Source organism: Mustela lutreola, chromosome 14 (assembly GCF_030435805.1).
Source record: "Mustela lutreola isolate mMusLut2 chromosome 14, mMusLut2.pri, whole genome shotgun sequence".
Classification (NCBI taxonomy): Eukaryota; Metazoa; Chordata; class Mammalia; order Carnivora; family Mustelidae; genus Mustela; species Mustela lutreola.
Window position 1 is genome coordinate 14932920 of NC_081303.1, and position 20849 is coordinate 14953768.

The 20849-nt window shown below is 48.9% G+C and overlaps 1 protein-coding gene across 2 annotated transcripts in view; it reads left to right on the plus strand.

Moving 5' to 3' along the window:
- SMYD2 (SET and MYND domain containing 2) overlaps positions 1–20849 on the plus strand; it is a 47786-nt gene that overhangs the window by 22286 nt on the left and 4651 nt on the right. For both annotated transcript variants that reach the window (XM_059145771.1, XM_059145772.1), the window contains 8 exons: positions 5180–5290; positions 7755–7815; positions 8553–8677; positions 13935–14002; positions 16592–16694; positions 19018–19128; positions 19545–19665; positions 20663–20837. In XM_059145771.1, the coding sequence (XP_059001754.1) occupies positions 5180–5290; positions 7755–7815; positions 8553–8677; positions 13935–14002; positions 16592–16694; positions 19018–19128; positions 19545–19665; positions 20663–20837 (875 nt within the window). The remainder of the gene's footprint in view (positions 1–5179; positions 5291–7754; positions 7816–8552; positions 8678–13934; positions 14003–16591; positions 16695–19017; positions 19129–19544; positions 19666–20662; positions 20838–20849) is intronic.

The window sequence follows — 20849 nt, forward strand, 5'->3', positions numbered from 1 at the left end:
CTGACCGCAGCGCTTTAGAATTTTCGCTTTATTTTATACAATTTGGTGATATCTTGTCCCATTTACTTTTCTCTTCATTCACTTGACTCAGTGTGATCCTGCCAGAGGAAAGATTTTAATTGATGATGCATGAAAGGATAATGGGAGGAAACATAAAAGAAATAGAAGTTCCTTTTTAGTTAGGCTTATTTTGTAACCTGTGTGTTTTAATGAACTATATTTATTTTTATAAATATGCCTGGAAAGCTAAGTATATTATTGCCTCACTTAGACTTCTTCATTAAATTGCACCATGACATGTACAAGAGAATGGTTTTACAAAGTTATTTAATAGAGGAACCATTGTAGAGTAGAACTTTCTAGGGCGTCATTTCTTAACATTAACAAATAGAAAAGAAACTGTTCGTGATGTGTAAACAGGTGATGGGGTTACAAGAGTGTTTTTGAAAGTAAAAAGGGGCTTGCCCTGATGGGGATAAAAAAGCACATGTGAGGAGCATGTGACTGAGGACGTGAGAAAATTTGTGAATTTCCTCATTGAAGAGAAAGTAACTGAAACGTAGAAGATGCATAAGAAATACTCACCCGACCCTCTTGTTGTTATGGGTGAATTAGGGAATTGGGCCAGAGTCGCAGATTCAGTCCTGGTTAAATTCACTTTGGTCCCTTAACCCAAACCTTGGAAGCGTCTTGAACTTGATCACCCTTTTCTCTAAATGTTCCACATCACCGGTAGGAAGATGTGTGGATGAATGAATGAGCCCATCCCCTGGCTCTTTTTTTTTTTTTTTTTTTTTTATTTTATTTGACAGAGAGAGATCACAGGCAGGTAGAGAAGCTGGCAGAGAGAGAGAGAGGGAAGCAGGCTCCCCGCTGAGCAGAGAGCCCGATGCGGGACTCGATCCCAGGACCCTGAGATCATGACCTGAGCCGAAGGCAGCGGCCTAACCCACTGAGCCACCCAGGCGCCCCCCATCCCCTGGCTCTTGAAGGGAAACATAAAACAAAGCCCGTGTCCTTGTGATGGGGGCCAGCAGCCTCAGTCACCTTCGTGTGAGGTGGTCGGTGTGCACCTGACTCCTTTGTACTCCTCCCCTTGATGATAATGGTAGTGGCAGCAGAAATCCCATGACATTTTTCTACTGTTCCGCATTTCAGGAAGTCACATGCCTTTGGCCAAGTAGACTAGGTCTGTTTCGAAAGCTCCATTAAAGCCAAGAGAAATACCAGGTGCGAAAGTTAGGAAAGGGGACTTCACATTAAAAACTCAGTCTCCTTGTCCAGGAAGACAGCATTATCATTCACTCAGCAGAAAACTGGACGAAATAATGGTCCGTTGTTTCTTCCAAGGTTGAAAATGTTGGCGCATCCTGAGACAATTTTCCAACTCTTTATGTGTCTTGAAGCATTTTTGTCCATGCACACACAGGAGTCATGCGGAGCAGTTACTACATTGACTGAAAATGACCTCGAGGTTTAAATAGGGTACGGAAATTTCTGTATTTTCCTTTTACATTGATTTAATTATTTAGCTTCATTGGACAAATAATATTTGTTCATTTTAGAAAAATCTGGAAAGTACAGTCTGAAAAGACAACAGAAAGGATCCATGATTTTGTCCTTCCAGAGAAAGTCTCTACTAGCTCTTTGCTATCTGTCTTTCTCCTTCCTGTCTATTTGTATATTACTTTAAAGGAAAAAATATGATCCAAATTCACATAAAAGTATAAAAAGTTTGCAATCAGGGCAGAAGAAATAGCTTGACTTTTGAACAAGAAAGATACTCAAAGTTTTAGAAAGACTCACAAAAATGTTTTAAAAAGCTTATATAAGCAGTTACAAAACCACTCTGTGTACGAAGAAACCACTGATACTGGAACACAACAAAACAAAACGAAACTGTTCGTTGATACTGCCTATTCTGATCCCTCAGGATAGCCAGTTTTTTGTCCAGTCTAATTATTTACAGTTTTTCTAGTCAGAACCTGGGCAAATTGCCATTGTCAAGTTCTCTGCGGTGTGGGAACCATCCCTGTGACAGAGGACGGCATGTCAGATGATGCTCGGGACCGAACAGGTGCTCCTGCCAGATGTGAGCCTCCCTTCCAGCTTGTTGTTGTTTTAAAGAATTAAAACAGTGCCATGGAGGTACCTCTCTGTCATTCCTCCCTTAGTCCACATCTCTCACCGCTTTCCAGCAGAAGGTGAAAACTTACTTGGGGAAATTTCCCTTGATGAAACTTTTGTGATTCCACACTTTGAATTTATTGTGCCGTCTGCTTTCACGGGCTGTGTGTGGATCCGTGTCACACACGTGTCTCCTGTCACGGTCACAAACTCCTTCAAGTTCAGGACTTCATCTCCCCTCCCTGCCGCTAGGGTCAGTTGCAGAGATCGTTGAATGCACGAAAGAACGAATGAACGAACCAGTGAATGAACAGGTTCCCATGTGTTTTGAGAGTGTGCCATGTGCCAGGCGCTGTTCTAGGTGCTTCTCCAGGATGAGCTGATTGGATCATGATGAGGATCCTCTGTGTTTGCACCGATGCCTCGTTGTCCCCACGTGAAGGTCCTACATGTCTCAGTCCTCTTCAGGCTTCGGATCTGATTATCATTCTCGGAAGGTGTCAAATCATAGCCTTGGAATTTGGAACTGCTAAGTAACGCAGAGATTACATTATTGACAGCCAAGGGTACAGCTGCGGAGGGATTAAGAGGTCCGCCTGCTGTCACAGAGCTGAGGAGTGCGGGGCTAAGAATGCAGGTTTCCTGAGCCCCAGACCCAGGGTCCACTTCCTCGACAGCGCTCTGCTCTCCGCCCAGAGGCCCCCTTCCCTTTGAGGACGTTCCCATCTATAATTGTCAGCGTCGGGTGTTACTTATGTTAGCCTCGATTTTATGTGCTCTTAATGAGTTGAGTCTATTACTAAATAATACATAAATCATGGTAAGAAAGGGTGGGGTTAAACTTCCTTCTCCCAGGAGTCATTATTGTTGAACACGGAGGACAAGACCTGCTGTTCAGGAAACGGGCATCTCCAAGGCCCTGCAAAGCCTTCTCTTAGAATTCCTGGTTTCACAGTGGACACGCGCTCGTGGTTGCTCATTATCTCTCTATCTCCTGCTGGCCGCCCCCATTCCCCTCAGATGCCCCAAGGCCTGAAGCCTTCTCGGTCTTTGCCTCCTCACCGTGCTCTCATTTCAGGCTTCGGCTAAAAACAGATCCCTTCTCCCTCGTGCATATCTTGTCATTTCTTTCTCTCCGTGCACTCGGTTATATTCGGCACGGCGTTATTTAACTGTGCGGAACATCTCGGCACTGAACTTGAGCCAGTGGCCTGCACCACGTAGAGCATTAAATCATGAAGTGACATTTTGTCCTTCCTTCTTGGGGTGGGGGTGGGGGGCAGGGGGCAAGGAGACATCTTCATTCTTTCAGCAGCTTTATCGGGGACCTCGTAAATGTGAGGCCCTGTTCTAGCTTCTGGGTTTTAAATGTGGGGAAAAACCCACACCAGACTGAGTTCCTTTATTTTAATAGGGGGAGACAGATACTGACCACAAATTAATAAATACGTAGCATATCAGGTGGTGAGAAGCACCAGAGATGTATAGAGCAAGGGAACGTGCAGGGGTGGGCGCGCGCTAGTGGGTATTCGTGGCAGGAATCCTGAGCCAGAGATGAGAAGAGGTAGGCAGGGAGCGACCTGGACATCCAGGGGAAGAGGGCACCAGCCAGGAATGCAGCAAGTGCAAGAGGTCTTAGGGCAGGAGTGCGCAGGGTCCTGTAGGGAGCAGCGGGGGGCGGAGGTGAGAGCCCGGTAGGAGGCTATGGGGTCAGAGGAGTGGGGGGGTCCCCAGCATGAGTGCCTTATCAGTCATCTTTAAGACTCTGCCTTTTGCTCTGAGACGAGACGCCCTTAGAAGGTTCAGAGCCGAGAACTGGCAAGACCTGAGTTCTGTGTAGCAGGATTGACTACCCTGCTGCTCTCCTGATCCTAGTTCGCCGGGGCAGGCGCAGCAGTGGGCATGTGGGTGGGAGGCATGGGCGGTGCTGGGGTGGGGGAGGGGTGGGGGCTGCAGCGGGCAGGAGGGTGGGGCAATGAGGGGTGATCAGGTTCTAGATCTCTTCTGAAGGCAGCCCAGTGTGCTGGAGGTGACCGGGGAGCACGGGACAGGCGACGAGGATGACCCCGGGCTCCAGCCTGAGCATCTGAAAGAACAGACTCGCTGTTTTCTGAGGGGGGGAAAGGCTGAGGGGAAGCCAGGATATGCCCGCTTCCGTCGAGAGGCGGTGTGTCTGCAGACACCGGTCGCAAGTGCTGGGAGATTTCCCACCTCACAAGTCAATCTCACAAGAAGCAATCAGCTGCTTCTTGTCAATCAGCGCATCCCTCCATGATGTCCCGTCCATTCTCTGTCATCCCCCTGCCCCTGTCACCAGTGATGGCATCGCCAGCTCCTCCCCAGCCCTCACTCCTCTCCAGGGCCACCACGGCACCACGATGTCCTTCTCCCTCAGCCTCACCAGTCCCTGTGCACAGCGTCCCTCCCCTGCCCACAGGGAGCACCTAGCTTTTGTGTCCCAACCTGGGGCACGAGAGCATCAAGGCAGGCCCGAAAGGACTACGGTGTTCCTTTGTCAGGGGACTCTTCAGAGAGTCTTTGTTCCTAAATGTGGCCAGTGGTTGCCTCTGCCAGGCTCTCCAACGGCTCTTGCCAGAGCCTTCATTTGTGTTCCGTTTTTGTCACCTATGAAAGGAGACGAGTGGCTGAGTGCAGCTGTCAGGGCTTTGCCCCGACGTGAGAACAGAAGCAGAACAGGACTGTTTGAGGGCGCGGGGCCAGATCAATGGCAAATACCCCAAATCACAGATAATGGAAGGCGGCGTGCGCCGCTCGGGCAAACGAGGGGCTGCAGGAAGATGAGATGTTGATGAAAAAACACAAAGTAGATTTTCTCATCCCAACGACCTTGGCCAGGCCTGAGTCAAGGCCATACAACCGTCTCTATCTTAAAGGATGTTTTTGTCTCTCACTTTTGTGAGCTTCATTGTGTTTTCCAAAAGGAAACATATTTCACTTGACCTTCACTAGAAGGACTTACTGCATCCTCTCTTCTTGAACTTTATTCCTGTGTGTGAGTGTTTCATCATTTTCTTTTTTCTAACTTTCCCAGAAAGAAGATTGGCCCATGCACAAGCTGGAATGTTCTCCCATGGTTGTTTTTGGGGAAAACTGGAATCCCTCAGAGACCGTAAGGCTAACCGCAAGGATTCTGGCCAAACAGGTGAGGAAATGGGATGATGTTCAAGTGTACTTTCTTTCTTTCTTTTTTTTTTTTTCCTTAAAGGTCAGAAAGAGGAGTGGCCTGTGGCGACCATCTCTGGTTAAACATTCTCGGGCTCATTTCCCCTCACGTCCCCACGGGCGGGCGTGGGAAGAACACTGCAGCAGACACTGTTTGCTGCTGGCCCCGTGCAACGAGGATGTCACTTACCCAGGTCGGGAACGCAGCCACAGCTGTTAAATCCTGAACTTTTGTTTTGTTTTGTTTTTTTAATGAATCAGGAAAATACAGCCTTTTCCAGTGTGAAGAGCTGAGTGACAATAACTAGAGCATCCTAGGGAACCGGCCTGGCCTGAGCAGCTTTGCGGTTTTCCCCTTTCTTTCTGACACCTGGAGTGCTCCCTGTCCCTCCTCCCAGCAGCGCCCTGTTCCCTGCTGTCTCTGCCTCCCACTTGCTCTCATCTGGGCAGGCAGGGGACGGGCTGGAACAGTCAGCGTGACAGATGCAAAGGAGAAGGAAAGGGGAAGGAGAGGAAAAGATGGGAAATCGAGGCACAGTGAGAGAGGAAGGGCGTAAAAGAAAGAAGAAGTAAAGAAAGAAATGCCCCAGGGGGAACTGATGACAGTCCTGGACAGTGTCCTCCAAAGATGATGCCAGGACTGGAGTCCTCCGCCTTTTTCAGTCGGACCTTACTGACGGGGCTCGTGAGGTGCCAGATCTCACAGGAGCAAACTAAAAGATGGGGGAGAAACACCACGGGACGTATCCTTGTGACACAGCCTAATAGGTTGCGCGGCACTTAGAAGGCATAGATCTGTGGAGGCCCTGCCCGTGTCAGGGAAGGGCTTACTGCTGCTGAGTTGGGGGCAGGACCCCTGTACTTGTCTTGAAGCTGAAATTTCATCCACTTCTTGATACCTGCCCTTTACTCCTCTATACCCCAGCTCCCTTTAAAACTTTCTATTTCTTTGTCTAAGCCAAAGGGGATTGCAATGACTGGCACATATCTGTCCCCGGCCCAAGTTAGGATCCTGGGCCACATAAACAGAGGTAGAACATTTCCGAACTCTGAGGTCATTGTTCCATTATGTGTGGCATGGGTCAGGTGCTTGCTTGAGTGCCACATCGTCTGCTCTGGGGTGAGCAGAGGAGTCACAGGCTGCCTGTAGGTTGAGACCAAAAACATCCAAACTGTTTTCCTACGAGGGTGTTAATTTATGAGTCCTTAACTGACAAGGATCCTGAAGCATGAGCCCAGTTCTCGGTCAGGGGGACAGGGTGGGCGGAGGCAGTGCGACTGGGCGTGGTGTCCCATAAGATCTGCGAGCATTTGGGGAGGACGGGGTGGTCCTTCCCTGCCCCCGCCTCACGCTCTTTGGTGGCATTTATAGTACTGTGGTTAAGAATCTAAAGAAGCCCATGTACTTTCCCTGAATGGAAAGCTTTCCCAGGCAAGAGGACTTAACTAATCTTACAGAAATGTATCCTGTGAATGGAAGATTTCTGCTCCAAAAAGAACAGTGGCAATGTTTTGGCACCGGGAGGGTGGTCTGAAGGCTCTGATGAGTTTATGCCGGTTCCATTCAACTTGTATTATAATTACTTATTGCTACTGATAGTCTGTTAAATGAAAAGTTACCTGGCCATCTTTTCATCTCAGTAGGACTTGATGATTAGAGAAACCAGACCATTTGTATTCTAGTAGCTTGCAAAGGGTTAGGGGAGACAGGCTACCCAACTACCAAGGGTAAGCTTAACATGTTAACCAGGGAGGAGAGAGCGCCCTGCTAGACCACCTGTATCCCCAAATTGAATAGCCAGATTACAAAGACACGGCCTCAGGCCAGCTCTTGAGCTCTGCTTTTGAACTCTTGTCAACACCAAGTTTATTCATGTTCTCAAAGCCTAGCAGGTTTACTATTGTTAGCTCCTCTTGGGGTGTCTAGAACAAAGCCAGCAACACGTTTAAAGTGAATCTGGGCTCACAGATACCACCAAAAGTGTTCTTTTTGAAACACAGAATTTGAGATCATTTTAGCCTATGCTTAAAGAAAGTGTAAAATGGATGGGGGGTTTGATTTTTGTTCCTTTTTAGAAGGAGAAATAATAAATAGGATGGTTCCCCTGTAGACTCAGAGTCCTTTTAAGTCGGGGCCCTAAAAAAGTTGATGTCTCGCCAGTCTCCTTTCCCATAGCGGGCATCTTTGAGTCTACTGTGCGCATAGCGCGCTACTGGGTGTCAGGAATGTGGTAGATGCTTAAGAAAGTTTTCCGAGAAAGTCCTTGCGATTTGGGCACTGGGCAGATACTCGCAGCGCCCAATGGCAGGACTCCTGGAAGGGTTTTCTTTGCTTCATTGAGAATCGTTGCTCTTCCCTGATGTCGATGTAATAATAGTGAAAGCACCACTTTTTGCCCTGGTGGTTAACATCTCCATCCGTGTGGTTTCTTCCCGATCACTAGAAGATTCATCCAGAGCGAACACCTTCCGAGAAGTTGTTAGCTGTGAAGGAGTTTGAGTCACGTAAGTTTTCTGTGACTGGCCGAGGAGTCGTTGGAAGGACACGTGTCTGTGGACAAGGAACGCAGGGCTGGAGAAAGGCACGGGAAGCTTGTGGTGCTGGGGATTTTAACAACTAGTTTTTATTTTGACTCGTGTGCCTGTTTTGAAAAAATGACTGTAACTCTTCCCCCCCCCCGCCCCGAGTTGACATGATGACTAGGAAATAATGAAGGGGAAGTAGGAACTCGCAGATGAGTTGCTGCATCTCGAGCTATCTCCTGCCGGCTCTCCTGGGATGCTGAATATTTTTGTATCTTTGCTGAATTGCAGTCCTGTAAACAGCTGATGTCCTTACTGAAAGGCATTAAATCAGGGCTGTCTTGTGTCTTGACCATGACACAGATTCTGGGGCTAGTGGTGAGGGGAGGGGCTAGACTGGACCGCGCCTGCTTGTCAGGGCTGGCCTCTCGTCCCTGACCTCATTCCTCACGGTCAGTTAAGATTTCCTGTTCCGAGTGACTTCCAGTTGTCAGAGGAAGAGAAGAAAAGAAATGGAATGCTTTTCTTTGCCTAGAATTTATCAGTTACACCAAGTAATGGGGAAGAATATTTTCTGGGGGCTCCACGGGGTTTTCTTGTTTTTTTGTTTTGTTTTGTTTTGTTTTTGTTTTTTTCCCCATGCCATTTACAGTAGGACAAGGATGTAGCTAGAAAGTCAGAGTTTACTACCCGGTGAATAATGGTTTGCTACTCCCCAGATCTGGAGAAATTAGACAATGAGAAGAGGGACTTGATTCAGAGTGACGTTGCCGCACTTCATCACTTTTACTCCAAGCACCTGGAGTTCCCCGACACGGACAGCCTGGTGGTCCTCTTTGCACAGGTAAGAACACCAGCCTCCGGTGACCATCTCTAGCCTTTCCCTGTCCAAGTCCCTGTCCCCAGCACACACTTGGTAAAGATGATCGGAAATAGACTGATGGCTTCTATGATGACAAGGCTGTTGCCCTGTTGGACCCTGTTTTCCATAGCCCTTCTGGGTGACCTTGAGCAGACCTTGAGCTGGCCCTCCTTGATGTGTGGTACATAGGAAAGTTACCTGACCTCGCCCTTTGGCACAGAAAGAGTTTGGGAAACCAGAGGGGTACCAGCACCCCAATATTGTGGCATACTAGAAGCTCCTTGAAAGGAAAGGCCATTTGAGGTTCCCACAGTAAATTTTGCTTTTCTTCTGTTCTGACCCTAGTGTCTTTTACTCCTACAAACACTGTGTCACTAAAGCACAGGCACATCCAGATGCCCCCAGGAGGGAGGCCTTCTCTGCTGCCCCTAGGGAAGGATAGTCACCAAGACAGGAGCCCGAGTGGGTCTAGGTACAGCAAGTCTCTGCTGACAGTTTTTAAGACATCTTTAGAGAAGTCTAGGTTTACGAAAATCAGATTTAATTAAAAAACCAGAGAGACTTCTAGACAAGAGCAACTTAGAAGCGACTGAGGCGCTGGAAACCAGTGTGTGGAAAGGTGAAGATGGAGGCACGGTTGGAACAGATGGAGGAAGTGCAGCGATCACTGCGGCTGCGCGCAGTCTGACCGCATAGACGTTCCTCTTATGGCGAGGGTGGCACTTCCGTCATGACCTCCTGGATCAGATTGCTCTCCCTTAGGTAGCCAGCATCTCCCCTACAAGCCGAACGTGTAGTTGAAGGTGACCTTCCCGGAGAGAGCAATACGGCAAGGCTGTTGCATGGGTGCACACAGCTCTGTTCCCCTGCCAGAAACTTCCGTCTCTAGCTCCACAAAAGACCGTGGGTGGATGCTTACGCATCTTGATCTTAGAACAGAATCAGCGTCGCCTGTATACCTTTTGACTCAGTAATTCCATTTCCAGGAATCTGTCCCAAAGAATCATCAGAGAATGTGGACAGTAATTCACACGCAGATTGTCTATGGCGGGTTCTCTTTAAAACTGGGAGGAAAGAAGGGAAACAACAGATGGCTTTGGCCGGCAGTGCCTGGCATAGCCTTGTGACTAAAGGTTATAGCCTGTATATCTTGTTTTAGCGGATGTGTAAAGATGTGCAAAACGTGGATAGAGCTGTAGTATAAAAGCAGGATAAAAATGTGTATAATACGAGAACACACACACATATGTTAAAAAAAAAAGATTTGGTGCAAGGTCACAGGTGATTATCTCCTGAGTTGTAGACTGTTTTTGCTTTTTTTAGTTGGGTGATTTTCTGAATTTTCTGCAATGAGTGTATGTAACTTAAGAAAACACTCAAAGGGGGCTCAGTGGGTTAAGCCTCTACCTTCTGCTCAGGTCATGATCCCAGGGTCCTGGGACCCCACCTCAGGCTCCCTGCTCAGCGAGGAGTCTGCTTGTCCCTGCCTCCTGCCCCTTCCCCCGCACATGTGCACACCCGCTCTCTCTCTCCCTCTCCCGCAAATAAATACGTAAAATCTTAAAAGAAAAAAGAACACTAAAAAGAAGAAAAAGATTAAAAAGCATCCATAATTCTTCCACTTCAGAAATTCCACGTTTAATGAATGAAGTGAGTCTTTATCTCTTTTCTGAACCACTTGAACTGCCGTGAGCATGACTGCTACCGGTTGGATGAATTCCTTGATGGATAAAATGTTATAGATAATATTTCTGTTTTGTGACTGTCGCCCTCAGGGGAAAAAAATGCCATTCTTGGTAAAGGAAAAAGGATTCCAGTTATGAGTGTTACAGTAGATTTTCCTAATTTTCACTTTACCCTGGATTTATATTTTTCCTAAGGGTCCTAAGACAGTGGATTTGAGTGACAGTGGGCAGTTGAGGAATTGACTATCTGCCATTAAAAAAAAAAAGAGAGAGAGAGAGAGAGTTACCTGACTCTTTTCTGGACTGGAGAGGGCATGGTTATATGAGAACCCAGGAGAGATGAAATAAATATAGTGTGTTTTCCCTTCTAACTGTGAAAAAAGATCGCTTTTCCTCCAGCACAGCAATGGATGCTGGTAGGACTTCTCAGTTTTGGTGTCGGAGCTCTGGGACCCTATCTTCGTAACCAGAAATCAAGGCACTTGGTCTCACAAGCAGAAGTATATTTGTGGTGAAAATGACTCAGAATCTTTGACATTTGGACTTACTCAAAATCCAGGAGATAAAGATACACACACGCACACACACACACACACACACACACACACACAATAACTGAAATAATTATTTCCTTTATAGACTTCATATTTATCAGATCATAATATCCATTCTCCATTGTGTGTGTATGCACTTACATGTGTATGTGTGTGTATAGACATACACATGTATCTTTTCACATATGAATTTGAATAGGCACTTGTAGTATCCCCAGAGAAAACTCCAAAGCAAAGCTGAAAGGTGCTGTTCGAGCCCCGGGCCACCCTCTGGCCCCACGCTGCGTGTCCTCTTCTCCAGCCTCCAAGCCTTCTCCTCCCTCTGCTTTGTGGGAGGGCGTCGTGGGTTACCTTGTGGCCCAGCAGCAGCTGGCAGCAGAAGGTGACTGCACTCCTCCGACAGCGTCGAGGTGCATTCTAATCACTGGGAACATATGCAGGGTTGGGAAGTGTATTTTTGGTGTGCAGCCTACTTCTGGTCTAAATGCTAATTATGAGAATAGATTTAGCAAGGCACTTAACGCCCGAGTTGACTTGAAAAAAAGGACGGCGGCTCATGCATCCTTCTTAACAACATGCAAGTTCACTGTTCCTCTCTGGGGATATTTCAGAAGGGAGGGAAAACTGGCAGAGAAACTGCTATGCGGTTTGGCTTGTCCCCCATCCCCGCCTCCCAGGAAGGAACCGTGAGGACACTGTGCTTACAGGAGCCTCTGCTCCTGAAGAAACACACTCGCTCTTCCTCAGGGAGAGGAGGACGGTGGAGGGAATCGAGCGACCAGGGCTTGTAGAACACTGAAGCCCGAAGGAATCTGGAATCACAGACTGGTCCCGGGTTGGACCAGCAGAGGACGAGATTAAGAGGCAAAGGAGTGAGTCTCCTACCCCTCAGAGTTAGTGAGGAGCTGTCTGTCCCTCGATCGGTTTTGAAAATTGTCGCTAGATTCTCATTCATTCTCTCCTTTTGCAGACACTGCTGAGACATGGTAGTGCTGTTCCGAGGTTGTCTGTAGATCACGAAGGACCCGCCATGGTGCAGGGCACAGAGCTCATGCTCCAGTATATTTTGTTGAAATATACCCAAATATCTTACCCAATGTTGGTTGTAGCTCATTGGCTCCTGATGGTTGGTTAATGTCCTGATGACAGAGCAGGTTGGGGTACTGGAAGATGGCACAAAAAATACGACATGAAGTCTATGTAGAAATGCCCAACAACTCCGGACTTCCAAGGCTGTCTGTTGTTCCAGTCTGCAGTAATCTCTTTATGTCGAAAGTTCTAACTACTGGTTGTAAATATGTTGAATTGCAAAAGCCACAAATGAAACCCGTCACAGCCTTTACTTCTCTGTGCATCTAGATTTCTAAGCCTTTTGAGTTTTATGGAGAATTGCCTTATTATTATTCCTAGGTCAGAACAGTTTCAGAGGAAAATGAGATAGAGTAAAACTCTAGTGTTTCTGAGAACTTTGTTATCTGAATATCTGGTCCTAACTCTGACTCCTTGTCTGCCACTCACTATTTCTATGGCCTTGAGCAAGTTCTCAATCATTGACCTCTCCCTGAGCCTCAGTTTCCACATCCATAAAATGGGTCATCAGAGCAGTTTTGCAGATTTATGAAAGGGTAAACATGTAGCACCTAGCATAGGGCCTGGCCCAAAGGATGTGCACAGTGGATGCTGTTTTAAAAAGCCCGTCTGTTGGCCTGAAATGTCCCGGTGCAGTGTCTCCAGTATGGAAGGATGTGGTTCTGACCCATGGGGTAAAAGCGTTCAGCTTGTGTGCCTCACAGGCAGCCTTCACAGCAGCTTGGCAGGACTTGGGGGGGGGGGCGTATCTCAGCCTTTGCCACTGGCTCTGGGCCAGTCACTGCTCCTCTCTGACTTCAGATTCGTCATTTGAAAAGTACAAAGACTGGTTCCCCTTCCAGTTCTGAAGTCTTAGATGTAAAGGAAAAATACCCACTGAGCTGTCTCCCTGTTGGACCGGGTGTACATCCAGGGCACGGAGTTAAGCCTGTTCATCCTTCTGTGCCCAGTGCCCACCCTGTAGTGGCTCTCAGGGAACATCAGTGGAAAGAATAATGTACAGAACATAAAATCAGGGCGTACAGTCCTCAGGGCAGCCTGCTCACTCTGCGTTAGACTTGCACAGGTGCGAGAGTCACTCTTCTTCTAAAGGCTGAGACAGTTGCCAGTGGTTGATTTGGGCCGAGATGTGAAAGACGGGTGTCTGTTCGTTAGCCTCCGGCCCTCGGCCCTGTGCCTCTCGAGGGGGTGGGCAGCAGTCAGGTCAGCTCTGGAAGTATTTCCCCATTCACCACCTCACCGCGTGGGGCAAGTTGTGGATTAAGTGACTTCTTTTTCTTAATGTATCATTTATTGGGGTACCGTTGACCGACAGGGTTACGTTAGCTTCAGGTATGCCACATAGTGTACAGCACTGGTGTACATCGGGAAATGGTCTGTGCTCTGAGTCCACCTGTCCTGTCACCTTACGCAGTCAACACAGTATTCCTGACTACCTTCCCCATCCTGCACGTTTCATCCTCATGGCTCATGGCTCTTTTACCCGGAGAAAATCAGGGACAGAGGGACCCTGTGATGGGTTCGTGATCATACAGCCGATCTATGGCATCACTGGGACTGGACTCCAGGTATCCTAACTCTAGACTTCAGTCCTTAGAGCCTTAGCGGCTGTGGTGGCCTCGGGCCACTGTGTGTGAGGTGGTGGGGGCGTGGGGGGGGGGGCGCGCAGGGGGTAGGTCAGCTGCACTAAAGGTTCTTCCTTCCTAACAATTCTGCCTTTGTTTGTTACACATGAGATTGCTGGGTCAGTTTTGTTTGAGCCAAGGGTACGTTGGCCAAAAGACAGGTTTTTACATCACTCAACTGGAATGTCGTCCTAGTTAATTTGTGAAAGGTCAAAATTAAAGAATGATTTCTATCCGAAGAGAAGCTTCCTCTCACCTGTTTCTTTCTCCTCCTCTCTCACTGCAGGTTAACTGTAATGGCTTCACAATTGAAGATGAAGAGCTTTCTCATTTGGGATCAGCAATATTTCCCGAGTAGGCTGAGTTTGACTTCACTTCTTTTCCTTTCTACTTAACTTAACACTAATTAGATTTTTTTTTTTTTTTGATTTTTAAATAACCTACCTAACTGCATGTGGCAGGCATGAAACTCCAAGTGAATTAAGACACCTTTTTAATTCTGCCAGATTTCAAAATATTTCCCATCCATTTAAGGATCCAAAGGTAGTAGTTAAGAGAACAGTGGCTTGTTAAGTCCTGCGAGGTACGGAGCTATTATTAAAGAATGTTTTATAGTGCGCATAGAAGGAACAGTCTGTGCCCTGCTGAGAAATTTGCTTTTTGCATGTCTTTGGTTCTGGAAATCTTTGGGTTTCTTATACTCAAAGCAAAACACTAATTGCCAACCAAGAATTGGCCGTAGGCTAATGCAGAGACGATATGAGCTTCTACAGCTGTTTGTTCTTCTCGAAAAATACGAGTATAAAAACAGCACAGCTGGGGTGGGACACTCTGCTCAAGTAGCCAACTAGGAGGATTTCAAAGAACGACAGGATTTTTCTTTACTTCAGGAAAACTCAAGTAATTTAAGAAAGGCTGGCCCGCTGGCAAATGCAGGTGTTTATAGCTCCGACTTTCATGGATTTGCCAAAAATGGCTTTGCTGTGGGGTCTGCTGGAATGGGTGTTTTCAGATGCTTTGGTTCCCTGAAATCAGTCCTCCCTGCAGAGATGGAGCGAAGAAGCCCTCCCTGCGTCCCCCGTCTGAATCCACAGTGTAGATCGGCGAGGCTCTTAACACACACCCCCAAGCCTTTAGCTTCGGGCTGAAGCAGAGAAAAGGGGACACCCATGTGTTTGCCGTGGATGATGCGTGAGCTCCTGGGGCACGCGTGTGCGTGTGTGTGTGTGTGTGTGTGGCCGCCTGGATCTGGGCGTCACACGGGTCTGAAAGATAGAGAAGCACGTGGACAGGCCTGTGTCTTGGCAGCACCTGCCACGGGCCTTCCCAGCCACTGCAGCCGGGAGTTTCTTCACGTGATATTGTCCCCGTGGCCAGAATGGTGGCCTTGGCCGTTCGAATTCCGATAGTGAGGAAAGAAGTGTCTTGGGGAGAAGGCCTTGAAAAAAGGAAGGAGAAACTGGGAGAGGCCATCAGACCCTCTTTAGAAGGCTCTTCCTGACAACTTCAGACCTGAAAGAACGTAGCTGCTCTCAGTGTTTTCCAGACGGAGAGCGAGGGTCAGTGGTGTTGTCTGGCATTTTACCGGGCGCCGTGATCACGGGAGAATGATGATACCAAGGGCGTGAACTCTTCTGGGTTCTTTGCCTTGGGGAATTTCTCCCAGATATCCAGGGGTCTGTCTTGAAATGAATTAATAGTTCATCAATGAAAGATTCTAGAAAGCGGCTTTTCCCTGAGTGACAACTCTCAGTGCACTTGTTTATCAGGTTTCCTGGGGCCTGGTGGCCTGTTGTTAAGCCAGGTGGGCTGTGCTGCATGGCAGAGGCGACCCTTCCAAAGGACGAGACAGGGGACTTGCTCCGTGTTCTCCCAGGCTCAAGGCCAGTCACATGGCTCGCTTACTGTGGCCTTAGCACCTGGGAGCTGGGAGATGAGCGGTCATCTCTCTGTTGTGTTCGGCAGAGCGAGGGCAGCCCGTCCTCATCGGGCCCCAGTGCTCTCTGCTCTTTTGTGCTGGGGCAGACAGGACCGGGGTTCTGGTAGCTGAGGGCTCAGGCAAGTGACACTGGCTTCCAGAGCCATGTTCCATATGGATGTGAGTGCCCATATGAGCCCCAGTTTCCAGGCAGTTTTAATTGGGGGAAAAATCCCTTTGGGCAGAAATCATATCGGCATTGTGATTTCAAAGGCAGCATTTTCAGAGATCAAGCACTGTTTCCCTGTAGTTTAGAAATTTCTGTTCTCAGAACTTTGACCTTGATATAATCAGAAAGCTCAAAGCCCCTCGCATAGGCGAGTCTCTCTGTCCTCTCCGTCCCTGAAAAGCAGACAGTGAGCAGCAGGAGCAGTAATGTCCCAATTTTCCAGATGAGGAAATCAGGGTGTGGAGAGAGGGGCAGCTGGGCTCCTCGGGGCCTCTCCGGGTACCCCAAGCCCTGCCTGAGGAAGCTGGCCTCTCCTTGGTGGCAGTTTCCCAACAGCTGAAGAAAAGACGCCAGAAATGATCCACAAACAGAAAAAGCTGCTTGGAGCCGGCACCCCATCTGTCCCGCGCAGGGTCCAGTGGGGGAGCCGTCTGCCACGGCCGCTGGGCTTTGAGTCCTTCATCTCGCGGGAAGGAGCGTTGGTGGGATTCATTGTCACCACTGTTTTTATTGTTGTGTGTGTGTATGTGTGTGTGTCTCTGTGTGTGTGTGTTTGTTTGGCCCACATGTCACCATTTTGAATTGTGAATTTTACTTTTCCGTATTGCTAGAGGCATTAGATATGATACAGACACAGGCAGGACGATCTCTTAGACTACGATGGCCAACTGTTAGATTGTTTTTTCAAACGTCCTACCAAGATCCCAGTCTTGCAACCTAGTAAGTACATAGCCCAGGATCGCCTGATCAGTCTGCCTTCCGGGGAGAAAACTGGGTTTTCTTTTCTGATTGACAGCGTTGCACTGATGAATCACAGCTGTTGCCCCAATGTCATTGTGACCTACAAGGGGACCCTGGCAGAAGTAAGAGCTGTACAGGAGATCAGCCCGGGAGAGGAGGTGAGTGTGAGGCTGGCGGCAGCTGTGGCCGTGGGTTTCCAGCTGTGGTTTTACAGGGCGATCTGGAAGATTCTCTGTGGCCGCACTGGGCAAGGTGGTCTGGGAGTGATCCCAGCAGCTGACCAGTTTCTGGTCTCAGGCCCTGCAAGTCAGTGATCAGCTTCATGGCTCATGACTTCGAGCCCTACGCTTTTGCCTTCCATTCAGTGCTCCCCATTTCCGTCAATGGCCAAGAAAAAACAGGAAAGAATAAATTTGAGCTCAATCCCTTGCAAAGACTGATAGAGATTTGCAGAGAAAGGACACTGCCCAAATGAGCTCAGCAAGATTTTGGAAGCTCTTGAGCGTCTCTGTATTTCTCCTGCTGAACAATTGAGTTTGAGCTTTTGCTTTTTCTTAGTGAATTTTGGCCTGTCCTCCCCACACCCCCAAAGAAGGTCAATCCCACTGTTACATGAAAGAGAGAAAAGCAACCCAGTGGTAGCTAACGCGTTGGACACCAGATGCCCACATGACCCTCGCACATGCTGTCTCTCCACATCTGAGCTCCCGAGAGATCGTTGTTTAGGAACGCAGTTCAGGTGGTGGCCGAACACACCAATGGGGCCAGGGGAGGCCGTCTGTGGCCAAGAGGCACCGTCCTAAACTTAGGGACGTGGAGAAAACCAGGTGTTCTCTCCCCTGCTCAGTGATTCCCTGTCCCTTTCCCATGTGCTGGCCCCGAGCGGCTGATTGGCCAATTGGGAGAGGAATGCTGTGTGCTCTTAAGTAAGTAAGAGATTCCCTAGCAAGGACACATGGATTGGTTAGGACCGTAACCGCACACTTCAGAGTCCATTTCAGTTTAATCATCTTCAGTGCTTTTTTAAGGTCTTTGGATATTTTAAATTTTAGACACAGTGATTAGTGTGCTAAGCGATCAAGGCCTTGGCTTCTCCAGAAGCTGTTGACCAACCCAGAGCCGAACTTGGGGCGGGAAGTCCAGGGCACAGATGAGACTTTCTGCCCTTTGCTTAATTCATCATGACGAGGGTACCCTGTTTTCAGTTGGGGCCTCTTGCGACTACGCCGATGCCTCCGTAGGAGGCACAGTCTCAGTGGGTCAGAATGTAAGTCACCAGGCTCCAGTGCTCCCCTGGGGCTGCTTGTGGAGACTCCACAGTCTGTCACCTGGCCGGGCTCTGCCTGGGCCCGCACAGCGACACTGAGCGGCCTCTGTCGCCATCTTCTGGGCCCTTGTGTTTGTTGCGCGATGTCTCTGTCCATCCTGTCAAGGGAACGTGGCAGCTCTTGCTGTGGTGAGGGAGGCCTGCAGAGCTAGCTCCTGTGCCTTCGCCCTCCCGCGATCGGAAATGCGGTGACCTCACTTTGGGGTTCAGTGCTTTGGGGCGACTTGCCCTTTAAAGAGGGTGTCAGATGAGCCACGAGGTTTCCCTGACTGCCCTTTGGGTTGGGAAGAGCCTGGCTTGGCGGTGCCTGCAAGCACCCAGCCCGGTGCAGGTCCCCCCGCCTGCCAGCCTGAGGTTACTGGCACGCTGACGGCTTTGTGACATCCATCTGTTCGGTCAGACATTTGCCTGATGGTGTGGGATGAGCAGCGAGTGCCGTCCCAGTGAGTAGATAATGGGCAGTTAAATGCCGGGCTCCTCCATATGCTCCAAGTCCCAGTTAAAGACCCCGTTAGAAAACAGCAAGGACGGGAGGACCCGAGGAGCGCAAAGGCAAGATGTCTCCAAGTTCTCTGGCCCAGCGGGGTAAGGCAGCAGCCTGCTGCTGTCCTAGAAGCTGTGTCCTCCCTCTGCCTGGCCCAGCCTCCTGCTCCCTTGCCAGCAGATCGCAGATGTGTTCCTGCTTCCCCTCCATCCGGCAAGGCATCCAAGCTGGCCCAATCTGGGAAAGAAAGGGGCTGAACGAAGGCCGGGCAGACACGAACCCGGGCCAGTCTCAAGCACGAGTAGGGTCTGTGCGTCTCCGCATGTGACGGGGCCCCGTCCTTGCTGGGACACATCCACTGTTGGCTGTCTTTGGGGAGGAAGGGGGTGGGCATGCTTTCAGCACTCCCCGTTGACTGTTCTGGGGACTCCTTGATTCTCTAGAAGGCGGAAAGAAAGGCTCTTTCTTTCCATAGCAAGGATGTGGACAAAACTAGGGGATTGCTGACTTTAGAGAATTCAGGGTTTTTAAAGGAAGAGCATCCCCCCAGCTGTGGCCCTCCTTGGGGCCCACCCCCGTGAGTGTTTGCAGAGCCGCAGGTGCCCCAGGAAGGGGAAGGAGCGAGTGCACCTGCGACAGACAGCCTTGTCCACTCCTTTTACCCCCTTAGGTGTTCACCAGCTACATTGACCTCCTGTACCCAACAGAAGATAGGAATGACCGGTTAAGAGATTCTTACTTCTTTACCTGCCAGTGCCAGGAGTGCACCACCAAAGACAAGGTAGGGCCCTGATCAGGTGAAGGTGCCGACGCCACCCTGCAGCTCAGGACCTCAGGTGCCATACACTGCCCTCTCTGCCTTGGGGTATGCATTGCCCATGCTCTTCCGTCCGTGCCCCCCGCTCCTCATTCTGTTCTCTTCATTCATAGATGTGTGAGCCCACAGATCTGCCCATAGCAAACATGTTCTAAGTGTCCTGCCTTGATAAGGATTGTCTAGAAAATTCGTATTTTTATTTGTTTGTTGTAAAAAGGTATTAGAGTACTCAATTTCTTGGATCCAGTGCCCAGTTTCCTTGCAACTTTAGAATGGGTGAACCCCTATCTCTACATGGAAAAATAGACTATTTGAGAGGTTTCCCCTTGGTGCAGTTTCTGTACGAGGTAATGTCTTGCACGTGTGGACATTTCCCACAGGATAAGGCCAAGGTGGAAATTCGGAAGCTCAGCGATCCCCCAAAGGCAGAAACCATCCGTGAGATGGTCCGATATGCGCGCAACGTCATCGAGGAGTTCCGGAGGGCCAAGCACTACAAATATATCCTTTGCACCTGTCCAGAAGTCTACTGCCCCTCACCTGCCAGAGGTGCTGGGTGAGCTGGGGGGGAGGGAGCGGACGAAGCGTGAGTGTAAGATTCTGAACGTGCAAGGAGGAGTGTGTCCTGGCAGATGTGGGCAGAATAACGGACTGCCTGTGACTTGGCGTCACCCGCACCTAGTTCTAGGGTGTTGATGTCATCTTTCTTCTCTTCGTTTCACTAGTGTGGTCAGGAGCTGGATGTGGTAGAAGAGTTTATGGTCAAAGCTGTGAAGGAGAGAGTTCCTTGCAGGCCCTCATCGCTTGGGTGTTGTACTCCAGGCAAGCACAGTACCGTGGGCTTTGCTTATTACAGCACTGTACCTAATCCACACAGGGACACACAGTTTTGCCATCCCCATGTAGCAGATGGGACTCCTAGATTGGAAGTAATTTACCCAAGGGACAGAGCTCACCAGGATTTTTGCTCCAGGTCTGCTGACTACCATAATCCATATTCTTAACCCCTACATTACAGCATTTTCTTAGGTAAAAAGGCATCACATTTACACATGGGGGGAAGAGCTAAAAGCAGTGGAGGAAGTTAGAGGCACAATTTTTTTTTTTTTCCTCAGTCTAAAAAAGAACTTTCCTATAGTGGGGACTTCTTCCTTAAAAATGCTTCTACTAAAGTGCTGATGTTGGGTGATGGAGGTTGAAGGTTTGTAGTTTTAAACGTTGTTTATAGCTGAACCGAGGGTCTGTTCCCCATGGCTCAAATTTTTCAATTGTGTTTAATAGTTGAGGTCATTAGTTATTCCCAAAGTTTCTTTCTTTAAAAAAGCATGTTACTTGCAGAAAAAAATATTTTCCTTTCCCTTTTGCTTGGCTTTCCCTAATTTACTTTTTCAGAGGGTGAGGGAAGGGGCAAGGTGGAGGGAGTAACTCCTTGAACCCAGCCTTGGGCAGTGTCCAAACAGAAAGGCCCCAGCCAATGGTTTCCTTGACTCCAGAGCACCCCCTAGTGAGCTGCTGGAGATCTGCGAGCTCAGCCAGGAGAAGATGGGCTCCGTGTTTGAGGACAGCAACGTGTACATGCTGCACATGATGTACCAGGCCATGGGCGTCTGCCTGTACATGCAGGATTGGGAAGGAGCCCTCCGATACGGACAGAAAATCATTAAGCCCTACAGGTGATTGCGATG